The sequence below is a fragment of the Molothrus aeneus genome, chromosome W (genome assembly GCF_037042795.1).
Source record: "Molothrus aeneus isolate 106 chromosome W, BPBGC_Maene_1.0, whole genome shotgun sequence".
Classification (NCBI taxonomy): Eukaryota; Metazoa; Chordata; class Aves; order Passeriformes; family Icteridae; genus Molothrus; species Molothrus aeneus.
The window spans coordinates 9,280,455-9,303,972 of record NC_089679.1 but is presented as its reverse complement, the minus strand read 5'-3'; the positions used below and the strand labels follow the sequence as shown (position 1 = coordinate 9,303,972).

Below are 23,518 nucleotides of genomic sequence, written 5' to 3'. Positions count from 1 at the left end.
GACTAGCTACTTGACAAGGTTCCAGGTTGTCCTGGTTCTGGTCAGGAGTGGCATGGCTAGGACCTGGAGGTTATTCTATACTACCTCATGTCATTATCGGGGTGGGAGGAAGGGAGTCTCTTCCGAGGTCGGCGTAGTTTGGCAGAGAGAGTGATTTGATATTGTCTATTGTCAGGGGGTTTCCATGTTTTCTTGTTCTGGTTCCAACCAGGACAGGGTTAATTTTTTGCAGTAGCTGGGGTGGGGTGCAGCTAGGACACGGGAGTTATTCAATACCACCTCATTGCTGGGGGCAGGGGGAAGGGGCTCTTTATTCCAGGTAGAAGGGGTTCCTTCTGGTGGAGAAAAAGTGAGGGGAAGATGATTGGTGTTGTTTATTGTTGCTGGCTCCATGGTGAGCATTATTTGCATATGAATCATTCTCTCTTTTTGCATACCTTTGTTATTAATATGGTTGCTGTTGCTGTTTCCAGTAAATTGTTCTTCTCCCAACCCTGATCTTTACCTATTGTGCCTCCAATTCTCCTCTCCAGCCTGCCATGGGGAGGGGGAGGAGGAGGAGGGGGAGTGAGTGAGCAGCAGTGTGGTTTGGAGAGTCTCAGTGGGAACACTAAATTGGGGAGTACCATTCCTAAACCACTACATGGGTTCACCTGGCTCTCCACTACAATGGGAGACAATGACAAGAAACAAACCTCCAGTCACACTAATTAATGGACTGTCAAGAAACTACAGGCACCACTTTCAGGAAGATCAACATGGACTTTGCAACTGATAAGATGTCAAACCAGGGGGGATCCCAGACATCAAACTGGGATGGAGGCAGGAATTGATAGAACTATACAAACTGATAAAGGGAATTACAGGGGAAAGAGGAAGCAGGGAGAGACAAAGAGGGGGGGATAGACAGAAAGGGGGATAAAAGTTTCCAGTCACAGGTAAAATGGAGCCAGTCAGTATGCTTGTCTGGCTGAGCCCTGTGCCTGATCACTGCAGAATGTCCTATTTTCTTATATTTTCTTTTAAAATGTTTTCTTAACTATCGCCCTGCTTAATCTCACTCTCTGTCCTCTGTGTATGTGTTGCCCAACTGGCAACTAAATACCACACACAGCTGCTCGCTCACTTCCCTTTGCCCCCATTCCCATTGTGATGGGAAGGAGAATCAGGAAAGAAAATTAAACTCATGGATTGAGATAAGAACAGTATAATAATTGAAACAAAGTAAAATATAATAATAATAATTATGGTAATATGGTAATAATAATACTACTGCTAATAGTTTTAATAAAAATGAGAGGGAGAGAGGAAGGTAAAACCCAAGAAAAAGAAATGATGCACAATACAAATGCTCACCACCCACTGACTGAGCAGCAATTGGCCCCTTCTGTCTAACTCCCCCCAGTTTATTCACTGATCATGATGTTCTATCATACAGACTATCCCTTTGGGCGGTTCAGGTCAGCTGCCTGGAGTATGCTTCTCCCAGCTTCTTGAGCATCTCTTCCCTGGCAGAGCATGAGACACTGAAAAGCACTTGACTCAGGCTAAGCACTGCTCAGCAACAACCAAAACATCTGTGTTATCAGCATCATTCTCATACTGAATCCAAAAGACAGCGCTGTACCAGCTACTGAGAAGAAAATGAATTCTATCCCAGCTGAAACTAGGACAGTATGTGTGCTGCAAGGAACAGGTGCCAGCAGCTGGTGAGACCTGTGTTTGTGTGAGTGAAATTTGGTGCCCAGCTACTGGAGTCAGACTGGGGGGTGTAGACACCCTGGGGCCTGTGGTGTCAGCTACAGGAGTGAGTGAGGGTTCTACCATCAGTAGTTGGACAGGCTATAGTTCTCTGAATCATCATCATATGGTTTGGGTTGGAAGGGACCTTTAAAGGTCCAACCCCGCTGTCACGAGCAGGGAATCCCTTTACGGTCAGGTTGTTCCCAATGCCCCCCAAGATGAGGTTTGTCTTCTTGGTTGCCAGGGCTCACTGCTGACTCATATTGAGCTTCCTGTCAACCAGCACCCCCAGATCCCTTTCTGCAAGGCTGCTCTCCAGCCACTACTTTCCTGATCTGTTTTCTCCTTGAGCCAGGTCTTAAGAGCTCTCAGAGAAAACGTATCACACCTGCGATAGCCAACTACCTCAAATGGCATAAAATTAGCAGGATGGCTTTTGAGGTAGTGTTGGAAACAGAAAAGTTTTAATGAAAGGCAAAATAACAAAGCTCTTTACAGAGAAAACCCAAGCTAGGGGCAAGAGGTTCTTGCTTCAGCTGAAAACACCCCTCAAATGTGATGATTTCCTTTGTTCTCTTTCTAGTGAATTGCTTAGGCAGGACTTTTTGGTTTCTGTCCAATTGGGTATCCTTAGGTTTGAGGTGAAGTACCCAAGGCCCTATAAGGTGTCTTTTTACCAAATTGAGGAGAGAAACTTCTGGGATTTTTTTCTTTTTAAGGAGACAAAGGATAATTTGGTCACACTGTTAACAGAGGGCACATTCCTACACTCTCCCAATCTATAATTGTGCCTGGCATCGCTCTGTCACAGGTACATAATCTGGCATTTGGACTTTTTAATTTTCATGCCATTGGTGATTGCTCCAGTCTATCCAGATCCCTCTGCATGACCTCTTGTCCCTCAAGGGATTCAGCAGCTCCCCTCAGTTTGGTATCATCAGCTAATTGCTCTCATGGACAAGGACACCTTTCACTAGGTCATCTAAATATCTTTCCCATCTAAATTAGTTGAAAACTATTGCCCCTTTTCTTGAGACTACCGGCCTTGGTAAAAAGTCTCTCTCCATATTTTTTAGAAGCCTTCTTTAAGTGTTAAAAGGCCACTATAAGATCTCCCTGGAGTCTTCTCTTTTCCAGGCTGAACGACCCCAGCAACAGACATGAAATTGGGAGGAGCTGTTGATAGACCAGATGTCTCTTGTGCCATTCAGAGAGCTCTTTACACTCTAAAGAACTGGCAGAGAAGGATCTCATGATATTCAACAGGTGGGAATGCAGAGTTCTGCATCTGGGGAGGATTTACCCCAGGCACCAGTACAGGCTGCAGGATGACTAGCTAGAAAGTAGCTTTGGGGAGAAGAAAATGTGTCCTGATGGAGAAGAAGCTGAACATGAGCCAGCAATGCACCCTAATGACAAAAGAGGCCAAGAGTATCCCTGGCTGCATTAGGAAGAGCATTGCTAGTATTTGAGGTAGATCCTTCCTCTCTACTCAGTCCTAGTGAGGCCACATGTTCAGTTCTGGGCTCCTCTGTACAAGAAAGGGCAATGGCAGAAAAGGACTACAATAATGATTAAGGTACTGGAGCATATGCCATATGAGGAGAAGCTGAGAGATCTGAGACTATTCAGCTTGGAAAGAGAAGGCTCAGGGAGGACCTTATCACTGTGCATAAATACCTGATGGGTGGGAGTGAAGATGCGGGAGCAAGACTCTTCTCAGTGGTGCTCATTGACAGGACAGGAGGCAATGGGCACGAATGGAAAAAATGTGGAAATTTCATCTGAATACTCAAATACACTTTTTTACTGTGAGGTTAGTCAAGAACTATAGCAGGTTTTACAAAGATGTTGTGAAGTGTCTATCCTGGAAGGTATTAAGAACCCAACTGGACATGGCAACTTGTTCTAGGTGACCCTGTTTTGAGCAGGAGGGTTGGACTAGATGATCTCAAAAGGTTCCTTCCAACCTAAACAATTCTGTAATTCTGTGCAAAACTGAAGATTACTCTAATTCCTGTTATGTATAAGTGTGGTCATTTGACCCTGGTTGGATGCCAGGTACCCACCAAAGCTGCTCTATCACTCCCTTCTTCAACTAGACAGGGGAGAGAAAATATAATGAAAGGCTCATGAGTTAAGGACCAGGAGAGATCACTTGTTGATTACTATCACAGGCAAAACAGACTTGACTTGGGAAAATTAATTGAATTTATTACCAATCGACATCAGAGCAGGTCAATGGGAAGCAAAACAAATCTTAAAAACACCTTCCCCCCACCTCTCCCTCCTTCCTGGGCTCTACCTTCTCCCTCCCCAGCAGCTCAGGGAGACAGAGAATGGGGATTACAGTCAGTTCATCACGCGTTGTTCCTGCTGCTGCTCAGGGAGAGGAGTCAGTCCTTCCCCTGCTCCAGCATGGGGTCCTTCCCATGGGAGACAGTCCTCCACAAACGTCTCCAACATGAATCCTTCCCACAGGTAACAGTTCTTCAGGTACTGCTCCAGTGTGGATCCCTTTCCATGGGGTGCAGTTCTTCAGGCACAGCCTGCTCCACTGTGGGTCCCCCACAGGGTCACAAGTACTACGGGCAAACCCAGTCCAGTGTGGGCTCCTCTCCATGGGTCTGCAGGTCCCTGCCAGGACCCTGCTCCAGCACGGGCCTCCCACAGGGTAACAGCCTCCTCTCAGGAATCCACCTGCTCCAATGTGGGACTCTTCCATGGGCTGCAGGGGCACAGCTGCTTCACCATGGTCTTCACCACAGGCTGCAGAGGAATCTCAGCTCTGGCACCTGGAGCACCTCCCCCTCCTTCATCCCTGTCCTTTGGGCCTGCAGAGTTTCTTCTCTCACATGTTCTCACTCCACTCTTTTCTGAACTGCAATTACTTCTATGCAATACCTTTTTTTTCCCTTCTTAACTATATTATAACAAATGTGTTATTACCATCACTGATTGTCTCAGCCTTGGCCAGTGGTGGGTCAGTCTTGGAGCTGTCTGGCTTTGGCTTTGTCAGACATGGAGGAAGCTTCTAGCAGCTTCCCTCAGAAGCTACCCCTGTAGCCCCCTCCCCCCCCACTCGCTAAAACTGGCCACACAAACCCAACAGAGTAAGTAATCCTCAGTCTTCTTTATGATGATCTGAATAGGTTTTCTTTGCAAGGTGAAATAAACACGGGCAGGAGACTTTTCTCCTTTATAATGCCTTTATTAAAAGTGATCAGCTCTGGGGGGGAGAACCGATGGGTCCACGCTCACGCCGCCCCACCACTGCTCCCAGTAGTGACTCGGAGGAGGAGGAAGAGTGCAGCTTTGTCCACTGGTCTATGGGCAGAGCTGGGGATTCTGTCCTCACGAGAGCATAGGGGAAATCCCTTGTTCCTACCGTTTAACCTCCAGGGTCCTACCTCTGGCCGAGGTCCTCCTGGCTAGGGCGAGGGGCAAAAAAGGGTCTCAGCGTCTCTGCAGGCTCTGGACTTTGTTCCTCACGTCTAGTCATCACTTTGATTCGTCAATTTTGTGTTGGCTCGTTGTTTTAGGGGTTTTTGGCTAGGTTTGGTGAGGGGTCTCTCCCGCTGCATGCTGGATCCGATGTCATTTGCATCTTGACTCGATGTCCCTTCCCCTCCACCGTCTGGGTGTCATCTTCTAGGAAGCAGCAGGGTGTCACTCGACAAAAGGCGGAATTCTTAACCATCAACAACAGGTAGTTAACGAAAACGACTGGTGATTACAATAACAGTTAGAACTCCACCCTGGCAGCAACTGGTCCAACCTGTTCACTCTGCAACCTTTTAAAAAAAATTGGCAGCTTTTTCTACTTATAACATAAGGCATTTTCCTTAACTGTTGGACCATTTCTGTGCTGTATCCAAATTTTGAATAGTCCTCTTAAAAATGTCAGTGCCCCAACCTCATGTGGGGGTAAAATACCTGTTTATAATCCTAGTGATCTGCTAAAAAAGCTTACTTGAGTCACTTTTTCACCTTTAAAATTCTTTCCAGGTTCTTTTCAGGTTGAAGCCCCTCATTCTATCACCTACCAGAGCTTTAACTCAGCATTAGAATATGAAAAATTTGTAGTGCAACTCAGTAAACCAGAGGAAGGACAGCTTTGAAGAATGTGTAGTCATTTACAAGCTGATGGCAGGACTTTGACTTATTTCTGATTTTAATGAGTTGTTCCTGAAGTCACATAAATAAGTGAGAAGTTTCTATTGATTTGCATTATTAAATAAGATATCTTGAGGGCAAGCAAGGTAAGAGAAAACTTTTAATATTTTAGTACATAAGGATTTGAACTGTTTCAGGGAAGAAAATGAAAAGAAATTTTTTTCTGGTATTGCATATTTTACCCATTGTGTTCTTGCAGTATACTTTATTCAGTGTATGTTAGTTCTTTCTGAAAGCTGATGATATTGAAGGTACTATAATTTACTTGTACTGTGATTACTACATAAATTACTCTTTTTGTTCTTTAGAATTGTGATGACTTAGTTTTAAATATTTCCATAATTCAGTTTTTTTTGCATTGGCGATTGCAAGTCTTTTTGTGAAGGCATGCTTAATTAAGAAGTAAGCATTTATATGTGCAGCTTTTATAATTAATTATTTTTGTGCATATAGGTAGCTTAAAGCGTGTTGTCTTAATATGGTAAAAGGTTTTGAGTCTCCTCTCAAAATTTAATAATAGTTGCAGCTTATGTATACAAGTGTAGTTAGAGAAGAATCAGGCCTGTGAACAGATGTTTTTCTAAAAGTTCTTTAAAGCAGTAAATAGGTTTGTGTGCACCTTGCTTCTGACTTGATAAATCTATTTGCTATTACAAAGCAGACTGTAAACTGTTAGAAAAAAAATCATGAAGTCCAAAGCTTTTTCTCTTCTTGATGTGCTGCAAGCTCTAAGCAGACCTTAGATTAGACAAAGTAATAATATAGCACATAGAATATAGAATATAGAATATAGAATATAGAATATGAATTTTCTAATATTTTAGGCCAAAGCAGCATTTTAAAAAATGAAAAATAAATATGTCTGTGTACTTATGTAATAGTACGTGAAACAATCTTTAGCTAATCCCCGATTTGATTTTGGGTGAATATACTTCTTTTAAGATCTGAATAAATGACAAAAAGCAAAGAAGTTTGTGCTGAACTTTTAATTTTACATTTTAATTTTATTCAGAGACCACGATGCAGACATCAGAGTCTGGGTCAGACACAGGTTCGACTGTGACTTTACAAGCATCTGTGGCTGGCCAGGCAGCAGTGCCCACACAGGTTGTACAGCAGGTACCGGTTCAGCAACAGGTAGGTGTCTGTTAATTTTGGGAAAACAAAAAGCCCTGGCAAGACAGAATGATGCATTTCAATAGGTGTAGTGAAGAACCTATTTTGTACAAGGCTGCAAAACCAATTCCTTTTCACTGTTTTATTCAATTTTATTTTGATGGAACTAAAATATCTACATAAGCAGACATGCAGTTTTCAGAGTTTCTTTCTTGAACTAGAATATTTGTCAAACACCAGAAATATATATGCATGATTCTATAAGTTGATTACTATGAAATATGTGCAATATCTCATAAAAATTACATTCATTTGAGTTACTGAATATTCACATTTATTCCTTTGAAAGGAATATGGATTTTTAAAATAAATTCAATATAGATATAAAATTCAAAAGCAATGTAATTTTGTACTTCTAAGCTGATCTCCCTGCAGGTTCTTGAGCAAATGCAGAAAGACATGTGAAGTAAAACTATAAGTGTTATAAATGATCAAATCGAGAGCCAAACTTATAAGAAAATTTAGCAAAGATTTATTAATTTGTCCACGAGACCGAATTTCTGTCGTCAAAAACCACCACAGCCAAAGAGTCAGCGTCGAGCCCGGGATCGACGCTGGGTGAACCTGGATCTGACCTCCAAAATGTCAGAGTCTCCCCCTCGGTTCACGAATGCTGCTTTGTGCAGCAAGTTCTTATACAGTTTATTCTGCTCGAGGCAGAGATGACCGAATGTTCTTTTTGTCTCTTCACATGCAGAACCAGGGCTTTACATGTGCAGAGGTAGACAAAGATCCAGTCCAGGTGTCTAGATGTTGTCAGAGAACTTTGGGGAAGTCAGCATTCACATGCATCAGGGTGGTGCCGTGGTAGATGTAATGTTCAAGGCGATAATCACTCTTGAGTGGTCCTGGCAACCCAGGGAAGCCGGTGATTATCACCCTGGAAGCTTCTATTCTTACGTTAAAGAACCCGATGTTATCTTAACTTCGTCTGGGAACTAGATGTATATGAATAAGACACTGCTCCCGGCCAGGGTGGTCAAAAGACATAGTTTGGATCTTACAATATTTTATACATTAATAGCATGAATTATCTCTACCGTATACTACAGTAAGTAATGCATAATTTGGATTTGTCAGGGAATTAAATGGGCTTCTGAAGCAGCCAGCTCAGCACACACTTCTGTCACATGATTAATTACCTATGCAGCCCCACCAACATTGGAGGGTGTGCTGCATGGGGTGAGCGAGGAGGGAAACAGGAGTTGGAAAACAGGAACTGAATGTGAAAAGCCATGACTTTTGTTCAAGACTCCTTTAGTATGTGTAATTTAGCTTTTTCCTTTTTTAAAAAAATTCTTTGTTCCAGTTGGAAGGGATCTACAATGACTGTCTACTTCAACTACCTGACCACTTCAGGGCTGACCAAAAGCATAATATTAAGGGCATTGTCCAAATACCTCTCAAACACTGACAGGCTTGGGGCACCAACCACGTTTCTAGGAAACCTGTTCCAGTGTTTGACCACCCGCTCAGTAAAGAAATGTTTTCTAATATCTAGTCTGAAACTTTTCTCGTGCAGCTTTAAACAATTCCTACTCATCCTATCACAGGATACCAAGGAGAAGAGATCATCATCTCCCTCTCCACTTTCCCTCCATTCAGCTGTCACTGTTTCAGGTTATTTGGGTGAAATCTGATGTTCTTTTTTCATATAACTTGGCTTTACAGTTTCAAAATCAACAATATTAAAACTGAGAATATCTTGTTAAATTATGTATGTCTGTTTCTGTACTAGTGAATCACTGTTGTCTAAACTAAAATTTCTAGCATTGTGTTTAGTCTAAAAATTTAAGGTGATATTTTCTGCATGTATTGTGGGTTAAAGCTGGCAGAATGCCAGGCACCCACAAAAGCCGCTCACTCACTCCTATCTGCAGCTGGACAGAGGAGATAAAATTTAACAAAGGGTTCATGTGCTGAGATAAGGACTGGGAGAGATCACTCAGCAAATACCATCATGGTCAAAACAGGCTCAACTTAGAGATACAAAGTGAATTTATTGCTAACAAAATCAGGGTGGGATAATGAGAAGTAAAATTAACCTTTAAAAACACATTCCCCCCACCCCTCCCTCCTTCCCAGCTCTACTGCCTACCCCAGCAGCATAAGGAGACAGGGAATGGTGGTTATGGTCAGTTCATCACCCGAGGCTTCTGCTGCTCAGGGAGAGGAGTCATTTCCCTGCTGCATTGTGGGGTCCCTCCCATGGGAGACAGTTCTCTGTGAACTTCTCTGACGTGAGTTCATCTCACAAGCAACAGCTCTCTGCAAACTGCTGCAGTGAGTCCAGCCCACAGGCAACAGTACCCCTCAAACTGCTGCAGAGCGGGTCACTCTTCCATGGGGTGCAGTCCTTCAAGGACAGACAGGTCCATCCTGGGAGCAGGGCTCCTCCCTCGACAGGTCTCCCATAGGATCACAGTTTCCTCCCAGGTGTCATGGGGCTCTTCCATGGGTTGCAGGTGGATCTCTGCATCACCATGGTCTTCCATGGGCTGCAGAGGGACAGCCTGCTTCACCATGAGCTTCACTATAGGGTGCAGAGGAATCTCGGCTCTGGTGCCTGGACCACCTCCTCCCCGTCCTTCTTCAGACCATGGTGTCTGCATAATTGCTCTTCTCACATGTTCTCACTCCACTCTTCTCTGGATGAAAATTACAACTGCGCCACAACCTTTGTTTTGCTTTTTTCTTAAATATGTTATCACAGAGGTGTTACCACGATTTCTAATTAGCCCAGCCTTGACCAGTGGCATGTCCATCTTTGGAGCCCCAAGGGATTGGCTCTGCCAGACATTGTGGAAGCTTCTGGCAGCTTCTCACAGAAACCACCTCTGTGCCCCCCCCCCCCACCAAAAAACAGTCCATGCAAACCCAATACAGCATGTTCTTTGCAATACTGGTTAACTGTCTCATACATTTAACTAATAATATTTCCTGGTATACAGACTCAACTCATAATGCATAATAATTGCATTAATATCACTTCTACTTATAATGTACCTTGGAATACATTTGCTTTTTTTTTTAGACATGCCGTCTTCCCCAAAACCCCCAAAATGCAGTGTTTCAACAAAACATTCAAATATTGGGCACTTAACATGAATTTAAAAGCTTATCTTTGTGTACTTTCTCCTTTTTTATTTTAAAATTATTCCCTCTTGTCCTGTTACTATCTGCCTGTGGGAAAACTATAAGGTTTTTCTATTATTGTGCTAACTTTTTAAATTAAGCTACTATGGTGCTTTGGCTTAGTAAAGATTTCTATGAAGCTTACTGTGGTTAACTCTTTTTAAGCTTTGCTTCAAACTTTTGAAAACTAGATATAGTTTATATCAGAATATATTTTCAATAAGGTATTACTTATGTTCTAGTGTTATTATTCCAAATATTTCTGTTTCACTATTTCAACTGTACTTAGGAGCATTTTCTGATTCTGTTGGACTGTATTTTTCAGTTGAGTCTTATTTTGAAAGTATAAGTTATGTAAGGTTTCAGAAAGGAATGTTGGGGGATCAGCCTGGCCAAAGAAGAGGAATTTGCTGCAATAATTTGTATAGACTGAAAAGGTGATGCATATGTAGTGAAAAACAATCCAGATGATTCTGCAGTGATTAGGACAGAATATGAAAGAGATACTAGTTTAGAGAGAAAAGGATAGATTATAAAAGTGTTGAGAAAAGGTCAGGAATTCTAAAGGAATTGAAGGTGTCAGGCAGCAACTAACAGAACAAGATGACAGTCTTAAGCTGAACCAAGGGAAATTTAGGTTGGATGTTAGGGAAAAGCTTTTTACTGAAAGAGTGATAAAGTACTGGAATCATCTGCCCGGGGAGGTGGTGGAGTCACCATTCCTGGATGTGTTTAAAAAAGATTGGATGTGGCACTCAGTGCCATGGTTTAGTTGAGGTGTTAGGGCATGGGTTGGACTTGATGATCTTTAAGGTCTCTTCCAACCTAGTGGTTCTGTGATTCTGTAGGGAAGGAAAAGGAAGAATCAGCAGTCCAGCCTGATCAGCAACCCAGAGCCATGTCAGAGCTTGGAAGCTCTTGTGAGCCAATCAGACAAGGAGGGGTTATAGCCAGGAGCACTGTGGGAGATTTAAACAACTCCAGAAAGCATGAGCAACCCAGAAAGTGTCGAACAGGGCAAGCAAACAAGATGTGGCACGTCAGAAGGATGTGACACTGCAGTTCACGTGGGCAGGGCATATGGGGAAGGTGGTGCAATCTGAAAGTAGGTCCACAGCTCAGGTAAGTGCTAAGTGCTCTAGCTCTCAGCCATAATGGTGGGCACTTGTCTCAGAGCCAAAAACAGTGTGTCTACTGAGATAGCCCCTAAGAAGTCTGATGCTTCCAACCCAGCTGGAACTGGTAAGGAAGATGTCAGTACAGGTGATAGCTTGCAATGGATGCCCGGATGCTTCTCCTGGAGAAAAGGCTGATACCTGCACAAAGCATGCACAGGTTGATGACCTGTTGCAGTAGGTGGCTGAATTACATGACAGTTAATAGGCTGCACAGTATTAGAGGGGCTGAAATGGGGATAGATAATGTGGCTTTGGAACCATCCACCTACAATGGATACCACTGAGCATGAGGCACCTTGGAACCTGGTGACCCACAGAAGCAGAGTTCCAATTCAACCTCCACCCTCCAACGTCCAGACCAAAAGAGATTTGATGCTTTAAAGGCTTTAGATGTCCATGAGCAAGGCCAACAAGGAGAATCCACACCAGCAGCACACAGCAGTTACCATAAAAAGAAACTTTGAGTGCTCATAGTGTGTGACTCTATTAAGGGGCACTGAGGCCCCCACCTGCCAGCCTGATAAACAGTCACGAGAGGTATGTGCCTACCAGGGGGTAGGATCCATGATGTTACTGAGAGGGTACCCTATCTTGTCAAGAGCATGGACTAGTACCCACAACTACTTTTTCATGTGGGTACAAATGACGCCGCAAGCCAAAAAATAGATAGGATCAAGGAAGACTATAAAGCCCTGGCAAGGCAGGTGAAAAACATCAGTGCCTAAGTCATCTTCTCATCTATCCTACTGGTTAGAGAATTGGGGACAGCCAGAAGCAGACATGTAGTGCACATCAATGTCTGGCATTGTGGCTGGTGCCATCGAGAAGGTTTTGGTTTTTATGACAATGATTGTAGCCTGTTAGGGAGGCATGGGATCCACCTGTCTAAAACGGGCAAGAGAATTTTTGGCAGCAGTCTGGCCAGTTTGGTGAGATGGGCTTTAAACTGAAGGACTCAGGGAATGGGGTCCAAAGTGGCAATGCTCATGCCATTGCTTCCTCACAGGGAGTAGGCCATGACAACCAGTTCAGCAACAGATGTTCCTGGGCTGCCTCTCAGGATGAAAATCACAGGGCTAACCACATTGAGGGTGTGTACGGCTGTGGTGAATCCTCTTAGACCTATTCTAGGTAACCTGCATGCTTGATTATCTTTCTGAAGTGCCTGTATACAAACACACTCAGCATGGGGAATAAACAGGAAGAACTGGAAATCTCTGTGTGGTCCCAGGGCCATGATCTCATTGCAATTACTGAGACATGGTGGGATAGCTCACATGACTGCAATGTTGTTATGGATGCCTATGTACCGTTTAGAAAAGACAGGTCAGTGAGGCAGGGTGGTGGAGTTGCTCTTTATGTGAGACAGCAACTGAAATGTATTGATCCAGGGACAGATGTACCCAGTGGCAGATGAATCAGTTGAGAGTTTATGGGTGATAATTAAAGGACAGGCTGATATAGGTGACACTTGTGGTTGTTTGCTACAGACCACCTGATCAGGAGGAGGAAGTTAATGAGGCTTTCTATGGACAGCTGGAAATAGCCTCATGGTCATAGGCTCCAGTTCTCCTGGGTGTCCTCAACCACCCTGATATTTGTTGGAGAGACAACACAGTTTGGCGCACACAGTCCAGGAAGTTCCTGCAGATTATTGATGAAAACTTTTTAAGGCAAGTGGTGGAAGAGCCAATGAGGAGAGGTGTGTTGCTGGACCTTGTGCTATCAAACCAGGAGGGACATGAAGGCTGGGGGCAGCCTTGGCTGTAGTGACCATGAGGGCGGAACTCGGGATGCTGCATGGAGGAAGCAAAGCAGTAAGCAGGACTAGTACTCTGAACTTCTGGAAAGCTATTTTTGACTTTTTCAAAGACCTACTTAAAAGGTATCCCATGGGTTAGGGCCCTAGAAGAGAAGGGGGTCCAAGAGAGCTGGTCAGTATTCAAGCATCACTTCCACGAAGCTCAAGACCAGTGTATCCCCATGAGTAAGAATCAAGCAAAGGGGAAAGGAGACCTGCATAGATGAGCAGGAAGCTTCTAGTAAATCTCAAATGGAAGAAAAAAAATTATGGGATGTAGAAAAAGGGACTGGCCACATGGGAGGACTATATGGATATCGTCAGAATATGCAGGGATGTGACGAGGAAGGCCAAGGCCCACTTGGTTCCACAAGAGCAAGTGTATGGTCCTGCACCTGGGGAGGAATAACCCCAAGTACCAGTACAAGTTGGGGGCGGACCTACTAGAGAGCAGCTCTTCAGAGAAGGACCTGGGAGTCTTGGTAGTAGACAAGTTGACTATGAGCTGTCTATGCCTTTGTGGCTAGGGGGCCCAATGGATCTTGGGATGCATCAGGAAGAGTGCAGCCAGCAGGTCAAGGCAGGCGATCCTCCCCCTCTACTCGGCCCTAGTGAGGCCATATCTGAGTATTGTGTTCAGTTCTGGGCTCCTCAGAACAAAAAAGACAAGGAACTACTGGAGACAGTCCAGTGGAGGCCACAAATATGATTAGGGGTCTGGAGCATCTCTCTTATGAGGACAGACTGCAGGAGCTGGGCCTGGTTAGTCTAGAGAAGAGAAGACAGGGGATCTTATTAATGCATATAAATGTCTCAAAGGCAGGTGCCAAGAGGATGGTCCCAGACTCTTTTCATTGGTGCCCAGCAACAGAACAAGGAGCAATGGCCACAAACTAAGATACAAGAAGTTCCATCTCAACATGAGGAAGAACTTCTTTCTATTGAGGTTGGCAGAGCACTGTAATAGCTGCCCAGGGAGGTGATGGAGTCTCCCTATCTGGAGACATTCAAAACCCACCTGGAGGTGTTTCTGTGTCACCTGCTCTAGGTGACCCTGCCTTGGCAGGGGGATTGGACTGGATAATCTCCAGAGATCCCTTCTAACCATAACTATTCTGTGATTCTGGGAAGAAGATGTGAATCTAGTATAACACTAGGAAATTTGATGAAGAATGTGGGTAAGATAGGTGCTTTTCCACTGTAGGAAAAGAAAAGGCTCTCAGGCATTAAAACAAGGTCTTTGATGAAGAAGAGTGGCTTTGATCTGAAAAAAAATTAATGCATATATTATATATTTGCTTAAATTTAAAATTTGAATTTATGTACACATACTTTAGGAGCAGACTACTTTAGGTAAAGATTAAAAATTCAGAAGAAATAATTTATTTTTAAAAATTCTTTCTTTTAGCTATGAGGGGAATAATTTTTCAGCATCTAAATTATTTTCTGCTGAAATAAATTTTTTATTTGCACACTGACAATATAACTATGGGTTTCATGAAAGTTTGATATGGTGCTTCAAATGAAGAAAAAAGAAATGTCCTTAAGGAAAAACTAAGATTCCCTTCCGAGTGTAGTGGCAGTGGTTTCACAGATGTTTTCAAATGGCACAGGAATTGTCATTTTTGGAACCTTGAATTGGTGAAGGGAGAAACCTATATATGTGCAAGTAAAACATAGCAAAAGTAAGGTGAAAAAGTGAGAAGCATAATTAAATGCCATTTAACATCTTGTGTGATTTTTCTTAGTCTTATTTTTCCTTAAATATAATTTTCCAATCATGTATCATTTGTGTTTTAACATGCATTCTTAGGCATGAGGTAGCAAGCTTAAAAGGATTTTAAATTAATTTCACTGACCTTATGGTTTATGTCATGAAGTACAGAAGGATTCAAAGAGTAAAATTAAAAACAATTGTCTAACCTATTTTAGAAGGTGTATCCATGCATCAAAGATTACACAAAATAAATCTTCCTATCCATCATAGACTATAACCATAGCATTCAGAAATAAATGTATCATTCAACTGGACATACAAACTTCTGCTAATGAAAATTGGAGCTAAATGAAAAATAATTTTAAACATAAAAACTAGTAATGAACTTATATTGGTCATTTATCTAAATATCAACATTACAGCATGAATTGCTTTCCAAAAGTATTACAGACTAATTAATTTATTAAGATGATTTTTTTTTCTCTGAGAACAGAAATCTTTGTGTATACATCTCTGATTTTTTTTTTTTAATTTAAATGGAGTTTATAAATCCTCCCATATCTTACCCTGGTATTATTCTTTTGACCTTATTAGTACTTTTAATGCAAACACATGTATCTAAAATCAAAATTCTGTACAATTTTATCTTGCTTAATATAAGAGATGTATTTTTTGAATTTGGGAAATTATAGTTCAGGAGCACTGTTAAGGGATGGTAGGCCAATGTCAATTTATGTAACAGTTAACATATGAAATCAGCAACCTGCTGAATTTTCCATTTAATCATCAAAAAGAGTACATATCATTATTACTGATTGACAGAAACTCTGTTTTTCTGTCACACTTGAACAGTCTTTTTCAAAGTAATGTATTTTTTTTCAAAATTAAGGGTTTCTATATAAATTTTTCCTTAGGTGTCGTGATGTAACCCCAGATGGCAACCAAGCAACATAGCCATTTGCTCACTCCTCCCCTCCTCCCAGTGGGAGAGAATTGGAAGGGTAAAAATGAGAAAGCTCATGGGCTGAGATAAAAACAGTTTGATAAATTAAAAGTAATTATAATAAATTGTAAGGAAAAGAAGGAGAAAAAAGACCCAAAGAGAGAGAAAAATAAAATCCAAGAAAGGTGAGTGCTGCAAATAAAAACAATTGCTCACCACCAACCGACCAATGCCCAGCAGTCCCCTGGCTAACCTTCCCCCTAGTTTTATTGCTGAGCATGACATCGTATGGTATGGAATATCAATTTTGTCAGTTGGGGTCAGGTGTCCCAGCTGTGTTCCCTCTCAACTTCTTGAGCACCTCCAGACTACTCCCAGTAGTTAACAATGTTTAGAATCTTGTTTTGAAGTATATAAGTTAATGGTGGAAAAGGAGGGATAGGAATTTTAGAGAATATAGTGAGGATGATGAATGTGTTCTAACTAAAATGTTATTAAAGAGCTCTTGTAAATCATAGAATCAGAATCAAAGAATAATTTAGGTTGGAAAGGACCTTTAAGATCATCAAATCCAACACTATCAAGTCCATCACTAAACCATGTCTCTGAGCTCTATATCTACACATTTTAAATACCTCCAGGGATGATGACTCAATAATTTCCCTGGGCAGCCTGTTCCAGTGCTTGACAATGCTTTCAGTGAAGAAATTTTTCCTAAAATCAAATCTAAACCTGCCCTGGCACAACTTGAGGCCTTTTCCTTTCATCCTGTCACTTGTTACCTGGGAGAAGGGACTGATCCCCACCTCATCACAACCTCCTTTCAGATAGTTGTAGAGATTGATAAGGTGTCCGCTGAGCCACCTTTCTCCAGACTAAACAACCCCAGCTCCCGCAGCCATTCTTCACAAAGACTTGTGCTCCAGACCCTTCACCAGCTTTGTTGGCCTCCTTTGGACACACTCCAGCGCCTCAATGTCTTTCTAGTAGTGAGGGGCCAAAAACTGGACACAGTATTTGAGATGTGGCCTTGCCAGTGCCAAGTACAAAGGGACAATCACTTCCCTGATCCTGTTGGCCACACTATTTCTGATACCGGCCAGGATGCCATTGACCTTCTTGGCATTCTGGGCACACTGATGGCTCATGTTCAGCTGGCAGTTGACCAACACCTCCAGGTCCTTTTCTGCCAGGCAGCTTTCCAGTCACTTTTCCTCAAGCCTGTAGTGTTGCATGGGGTTGTTGTGACCCAAGTGCAGGACCTGGCACTTGGCCTTAATAAACTTCATACAATTGGCCTCGGCCCATTGATACAGCCTATTCAGGTCCCTCTGCAGAGCCTTCCTACCCTCCAGCAGATTGACACTCTCACCCAATTTAGTGTCATCGAGGAATTTGATAATGGTAGGCTCAATCCCCTCGTTTAGACCATCAATAAAGATGTTAAACAGGACTGGGCCCCACACTGATCCCTGGGGAACACCACTAGTGTCCGGTCACCAACTGGATGCAGCACCATTCACCACCACTCTCTGGGCCTGGCCATCCAGCCAGTTTTTAACCCAGCAAAGAGTACACCTGTCTAAGCTGTGGGCTGCCAGCTTTTCCAGGAGAATACCATGGGAGGCAGTATCAAAGGCTTTACTGAATTCCAGGTCAACTCATCTACAGCCTTTCCCTCATCCACTAGGCAGGTCACCTGGTCATAAAAGGAGATCACATTGGTCAGGCAGGACCTGCCTTTCCTAAACCTACTAATGACCACTAATTGGGCTTGCCACTTGAGTTGATAGGGGGGCCATGTCCTCCCTGCATGCCCTTCTTGCCTGAACTGCTGTGTAAACTGCCACACCTGCCTTGGCTGATGTGTCACTGTCCTGGGTTCATCCAGGAGAGGGTTAATTTTTTGCAGTATCCAGGAGGGGGTGTGGGCAGGACCATAATTTTATTCAATACCGCCTCACATCACTGCCAGGGGTGGGAAAGGGACTCTCTTGCTTTGGGGGTGGGGAAAAGAATCTCTCTCACTTCCAAGGAGAAAGATGTTCCTTCTGGTTGAGAAAATGTGGCAGGTAAAGCTGTCAGGTATTTGTTTATTCTTGTGGGATTTCTGTGTAAATAATTTCTTTTTCTTATACCTTTTGTTATTAATATTGCTTCTGATGCTGTTTGTTCTAATCTTATTGCTGTTTCCAATAAATTGTTCTTATCTCAAAATGTGATCTTTGCCTTCCATGCTTCCAATTGGAGGGGAGTGGGGAAGCAGAAGCATGTGTTCAGTGAGAGCACTAAATTGGGGAGTACCATTCCTAAACCACAACAGCCTGATTTGGCGCCCAATGTGAAGCATGAAGGGTTAAGATAAAAACAGATCTGCCCAGAGTGGGTTGGAAACAAATTTGATCTAAGCATTTTTTGTATAAGGTACGGAGACACTGGTCACAATGTTGCTTGGTCTGTTCAAGTGGGTGTGTGTCTTGGTTTGAAAAGACAGGTATCTGCTAAGGAAGGCAGGAGCCTCCCCTGAAATGGAAAATGTAAACTCCCTCCCTCCAAATTGTTATAATTTTGAAATTAAAAGGCTCTCAGGCAAAGATATGGGAATAGGAATAAAAGTTCTTTACTAGGGAAGAAAATGAAAATAAAATTTAAAAATGCAGTAATACAAAACAACACTGACAGAGTCAGAATACAACCTGACACCCTGTGGGTCAGGGTGTTGGTAGCAGTCCAATTAAATGGTGGCTGCAGTCCTCCTGGAGTGATAGATGTGGTTCTGTTGAAGCAGTGATCCTGTAGAAGGGTGTAGTATTCCCCTGGAGATCCAGTAGTGATGTAGATGGGCCTGGTCTTCTTCTGGGAATCCAGTGGGAAAAGGCTGCTTCTGGTGTCCCAAGATCCCAGATTATATCCAGTTGGGAATGCTTGGCTCCTCCCTCTAGGCGTAGCATCTCACAATTGGATGATGTAACTTTATCAGTCATGTAGTGAGACTCAATGGCCCATTAACAGAAGAGATCTCCCTGGAGGGAGGATTGGTTGTGGAAGAGATAAAGTAAACTGCCCAATTAACAGAAGATAACTGCCCCCCCCTCTAACAGGTGGCAAATAGAATACACACCCCCAAACCACATCTTACAACCCAGGACAGTGTGGTACCCAACCGTGTATATATTACGGAGTGTGCTTCTCGTGATGATCTTTTTCAGAGCAGGGAGAGAGATCAGCATAGGTTCATTGCTGTACTGTGGGATATCAGCTGTTATATTTACATGATAATATCAAGTACAATGAGGGTTATTTGGGATGTGTATTCAGTATTGCTCTCCTATCCTTTCCTCAGACGCTACCTTTGGGAATGCATTAATAATCATACCTAGCCTCTGGGGAGAACGGGGGAGGATTATTTTCCACACCTTTTCACCCCCCTTTTATCTTTTAGGCCTGCTATAAGAGCTTTTGAGAATTTAGACTTTTCCTTGGACATTAAGGAAAGCATGTTCTTATTGCTAAGTCTACCAGGTCTCCTCAGTATGGTCCACACCATGTTTAGAGTCAAGAAAGAGATTTTTAGGAAGGTCATTCAGAGATCTCCCCCAAGGGGGAATAGTCATGAGTGGCAAGGAATGTGGGAGAAAATGGGCCTGTTTTTGGAGAAATTATCTCCTCCAATGTTTTGGGAGTTCACCCCTGAACAACTACAGGACCCTGATAAAATGACAGAATATTTGCAAGGAGAAAGCTGTGGCAACTCCAGAGAAAAACAACTTATTGCAGTGTGCTGGGCCCTGGCTACTATTTATCAGACACTGCTTGTCACTAGACAGCACCCTCAGAGGGAGTAGGAGGAAAGCAGACAAGCAGGCACCATGGCCATCAAACTGCATCTGAGCTGGGGGAACAACCTGTGCTGGTAGCAGTCACCCCTATACAGAAGAAAAAATCTTAGACCAAATCACTTTGCCTAGTGAGGGCTGAAGAGGAAGCAGGGCCATCTCAAAAGAAGGAAGAGGTAGAGCCAGAGATAATCACCCGATCCCTATCTCATGTGAGCTGAGAGATATGTGAAAAGATTTCAGCTGCCAATTGGGTGAGCCCCTGGTGACCTGGCTGCTCCAGGACTGGGATATTACAGCCCACAATATGAAACTAGATGGTAGTGAAGCTAAGCAACTGGGATCCCTGTCCCGAGATGTGGGCATTGACAAGGCAATTGGGAAGAAGACAGAAACTCTCAGCCTCTGGAAGTAACTCCATCAAGCATGAGGGAAAGATATTTTCTCAAGGATGATTTAGTAGTGAGCCCAAGCAGGTGGAACGCCATGGAGAAGGGTATCTAGTACCTGAGAAAATTAGCTGTGCTGGAGGTATTCTGTAGGGATTCAAATAACGAGCAGTCCCCTATAGATCCAGATGAGGTCCAGTGTACACAATCCACTTGGCAGAAGTTTGTACAGAGCACTCCACTGTCATACACTAACTCACTGGCTTTGATGTCAATGACAGAAGGAGAACAAACAGTGCTTCAGGTGACTACCCAGCTCTGGCAATATGAAGATCAACTTTTTTCCTCCCTACCAACCTGTGCCTCAGCTGTGGAAAAACTGTCCAAGACTATGGACAGAGTTGAAAGACTCAAGCAGGTTAGAGACAAAATGTCCTATGCCCCACCAGTATGAACCAGAGTCTCTGCTATTGGGAGCAAGCATCCTCCTGCTCGAGGGAGAGGGTACAAACCATGAGGTAACCTGTGGTTTTACCTGAATGACCACAGAGAGGACATGAGGAAGTGGGATGGAAAACCCACCTCTGCCCTAGTAGCATGGATATGTGATTTGAGAAGAAGAACAACCACTGCAGGAAATTCTTCAAGGATAAATGAGCTCCAGTTTCCAGTGGGCAAGTCCTCAGACAGAATAGAAGAGCTGATGTCACTTCCCATAATCTTGAAGGGACCTCCAGGTCATATTTACAAGAAGTGAGCAATGAGTACTATGACCAGGACTAGAGGGGTAATGCTCCCAGACAGGTGGAGTAAAGGGACAGTAAGATCTATGGGACTGTGGGGATCCCATGGCCTGTCACATCAGAGCCACAAGAGTATAAGGCTTTAGTTAACACTGGCGCATAATGTACCTTGATGCCATCAAGATATGTAGGGACAGAATCCATCTTTTTCTGGGATGACAGGGGGATCCCAACAGCTGACTGTACTGTAAACTGAAGTTAGCCTGTGTCCTAGGGTGACGTTATCCCCATTCGTGTGTTCTGTTTATGCTGGATATTATGGTCTGTGACTTCAAGACTGGCTCTGAAGAGTGAAAGTTTTGTTTTGGTTTCTTATCAGCCGCTCCCCCACGGCTGACGGGACACAGAGATGGGACAGTACATAGTGCTGCTTTTGCTTTTTGCTTGGCTTTTCGCTTTGCTCTTGCTCTTGCTTCTGCTTTGCTCCGGCTTTGCTCTTGCTTTTTGCTTCTGCTCATTAGTTAGTAGCTAAGCAGTCCAAATTTTTTCCTGGACTGTTTCTCCTTTCCCTTTTTTTGGACCTACTCAAACCTGCTCCAGACTGGGACCTGGGAACACCGAGAGTTTGCACCTTGTGGCTGGAGCAGCTGCCCCAGTGCCAGAGGGACTGATAACAGAGAGACCACGCCCAAGAGAGACTTTCTGAATTTGTCATCTTTTTCAGTGCAGTGAAAGAGTGGTATCATCTGGTATTGTTCATTTTGTGTGCTGGGGGGTGCTGTGCCTGTTAAATAAACAGGTTCTTTCCACTTCTCTCTGAGGAATCCTTCCTGAACCGGTTGGGGGGAGGGGGCGTGTGGGTTTGCTTTATGGAGGGGCCCCTTTTGGAGGTTTTCTCCCAAATTTGCCCTAAACCAGGACAGCCTGATGTCCTGGTTTTGGGCACATTTGGGAGAAAGCCTCCAAAGGGGTTCCTCTAGAAAGCAGATTTAAGCAGCCCCTCCCCCAACTGGTACAGGAAAAAGATTTCTGTGGTGGTGTTCACAGGGGTCCCAGGAAGACGGAAGAGATGAGAATCTGACTCCATGTTTCAGAAGGCTGGTTTAATTTTTTATGATATATATATTTTATTAAAACTATACTAAAAGAATCGAAGAAAGGATTTTATCAGAAGGCTAGCAAGCAAAGCAAAAGAAGTGGAATGATAATAAAACCATGTGACTGACCACACAGTTCGAGACAGCTGGACTGTGATTGGACATTAATTATAAACAACCACATGAGACCAATCAAAGATCCACCTGTTGCATTCCACAGCAGCAGATAATTATTGTTTACATTTTGTTCCTGAGGCCTCTCAGCTCCTCAAGAGAAAAAAATTCTACGGAAAGGATTTTTCATAAAATGCGTCTGTGACATGTCACCCTTCTTTTAAAAATTAAATTAAAAAGAAAAGTGTTTGTAATCTCGTCTGCTGGGCCCATGCAGAAGAGAGAACAGACACTTAAAAGGTTATCTGTTGCCAATCAAAACCCTCAGTCAAGTGCTGATGTGGAATGATCAGGGAAATTCTTCAGCTGTAGAACATCAAATTCTATCATATCACTTAAATAATCTTACAGTATAAGAAAATGCAAAAACATGCAAAGAAAGTTCATTGCTTCAAGTCCAAACAGCTGAGTGTCAGGAGAAAGTCCATGGACTGGAGATGTTCCTCTTTGAAATCTCTGGAAGTCCCTTTTGGTCCTGAAACAGGCTTGCAGAATCCTGAAACCAAGAACTGCTAAAGAAAATCCATCAATATTTATCAAAAATCCATTGACAGTTATCAAACAATTTTAAGAAAATTTCTGGAATGTCTTGGGCACAGCCCTTTTTTGAACCACTTGGGCTGATGCTAATTTTTGGCTTTTCAATGCTTTTGAGCTGCTAGCTCTTTCAACTCTTTTTATTGATTTTTTTTTTTTTCCTGAAAGAGCAGCAGCAGAGAGGAGCCTCTAGGACCCCGCGGGGGCCCTGGCCCTCGTGGATGGATCAGGAATCCCAGACCTGGCCCACAGAACGGTGGCCCAGGTCCTGACGGGGGAAGCAAAGCCCCCAAACCCAACAGCCGGCCGGGCGGTGGCCTTGACCCAGGCAACTGAGCCAAATGGCCCAGACCTGGCCCGCGGAGCGGGCTTTGTGTTCTCACAACCTGGCACCACGCTGCCAATGCCTGGGCAGCACGAGGGACGGAGCGTCTCCTCCTCCCCGAACCACCAGCGCATACCGGCAGCTGGGGAAGAGAAGCTTTCCCAGGGATCATCACCCCAGATCTGGGGGTGCTTTGTCCCCACAGCAAGCGAGCAATGCTCGCTTTCCACTGTTTCTCTTGACTCTACAATGCAAATGCAAGAAGTGTTCCCGCTTTCTGCCCCTTGGCACCACCCCAACACCCTCTGGGCTTGGGCCCAGAGGCAGAACTTCTGGGAACCACCTCCCTCACGCCGCTGGGGCACGCAAGGGACAGCAGGCATTCCAACCCCCAACGAGAAATCCCCGACCAAACGCGAATTGGCCTGCGAAAAACTCTGTGTCCCACAAAAACGCTAAGTTTGAAAGTGTTCACTCTTGCGGCACCAGCCGCAAGCAGTCGAGCTGGGCCGCTTCCGCCGCAGGACAGCCTGATCGCAGGGTCTGAC

General features: G+C 43.7%; 1 protein-coding gene across 1 annotated transcript in view; it reads left to right on the top strand.

Moving 5' to 3' along the window:
* LOC136568518 (transcription factor RFX3-like) overlaps positions 1-23,518 on the top strand; it is a 212,079-nt gene that overhangs the window by 52,958 nt on the left and 135,603 nt on the right. The window contains exon 2 of the mRNA XM_066568526.1: positions 6,932-7,056. Within this exon, the coding sequence (XP_066424623.1) occupies positions 6,940-7,056 (117 nt within the window). The 5' untranslated portion in view covers positions 6,932-6,939. The remainder of the gene's footprint in view (positions 1-6,931; positions 7,057-23,518) is intronic.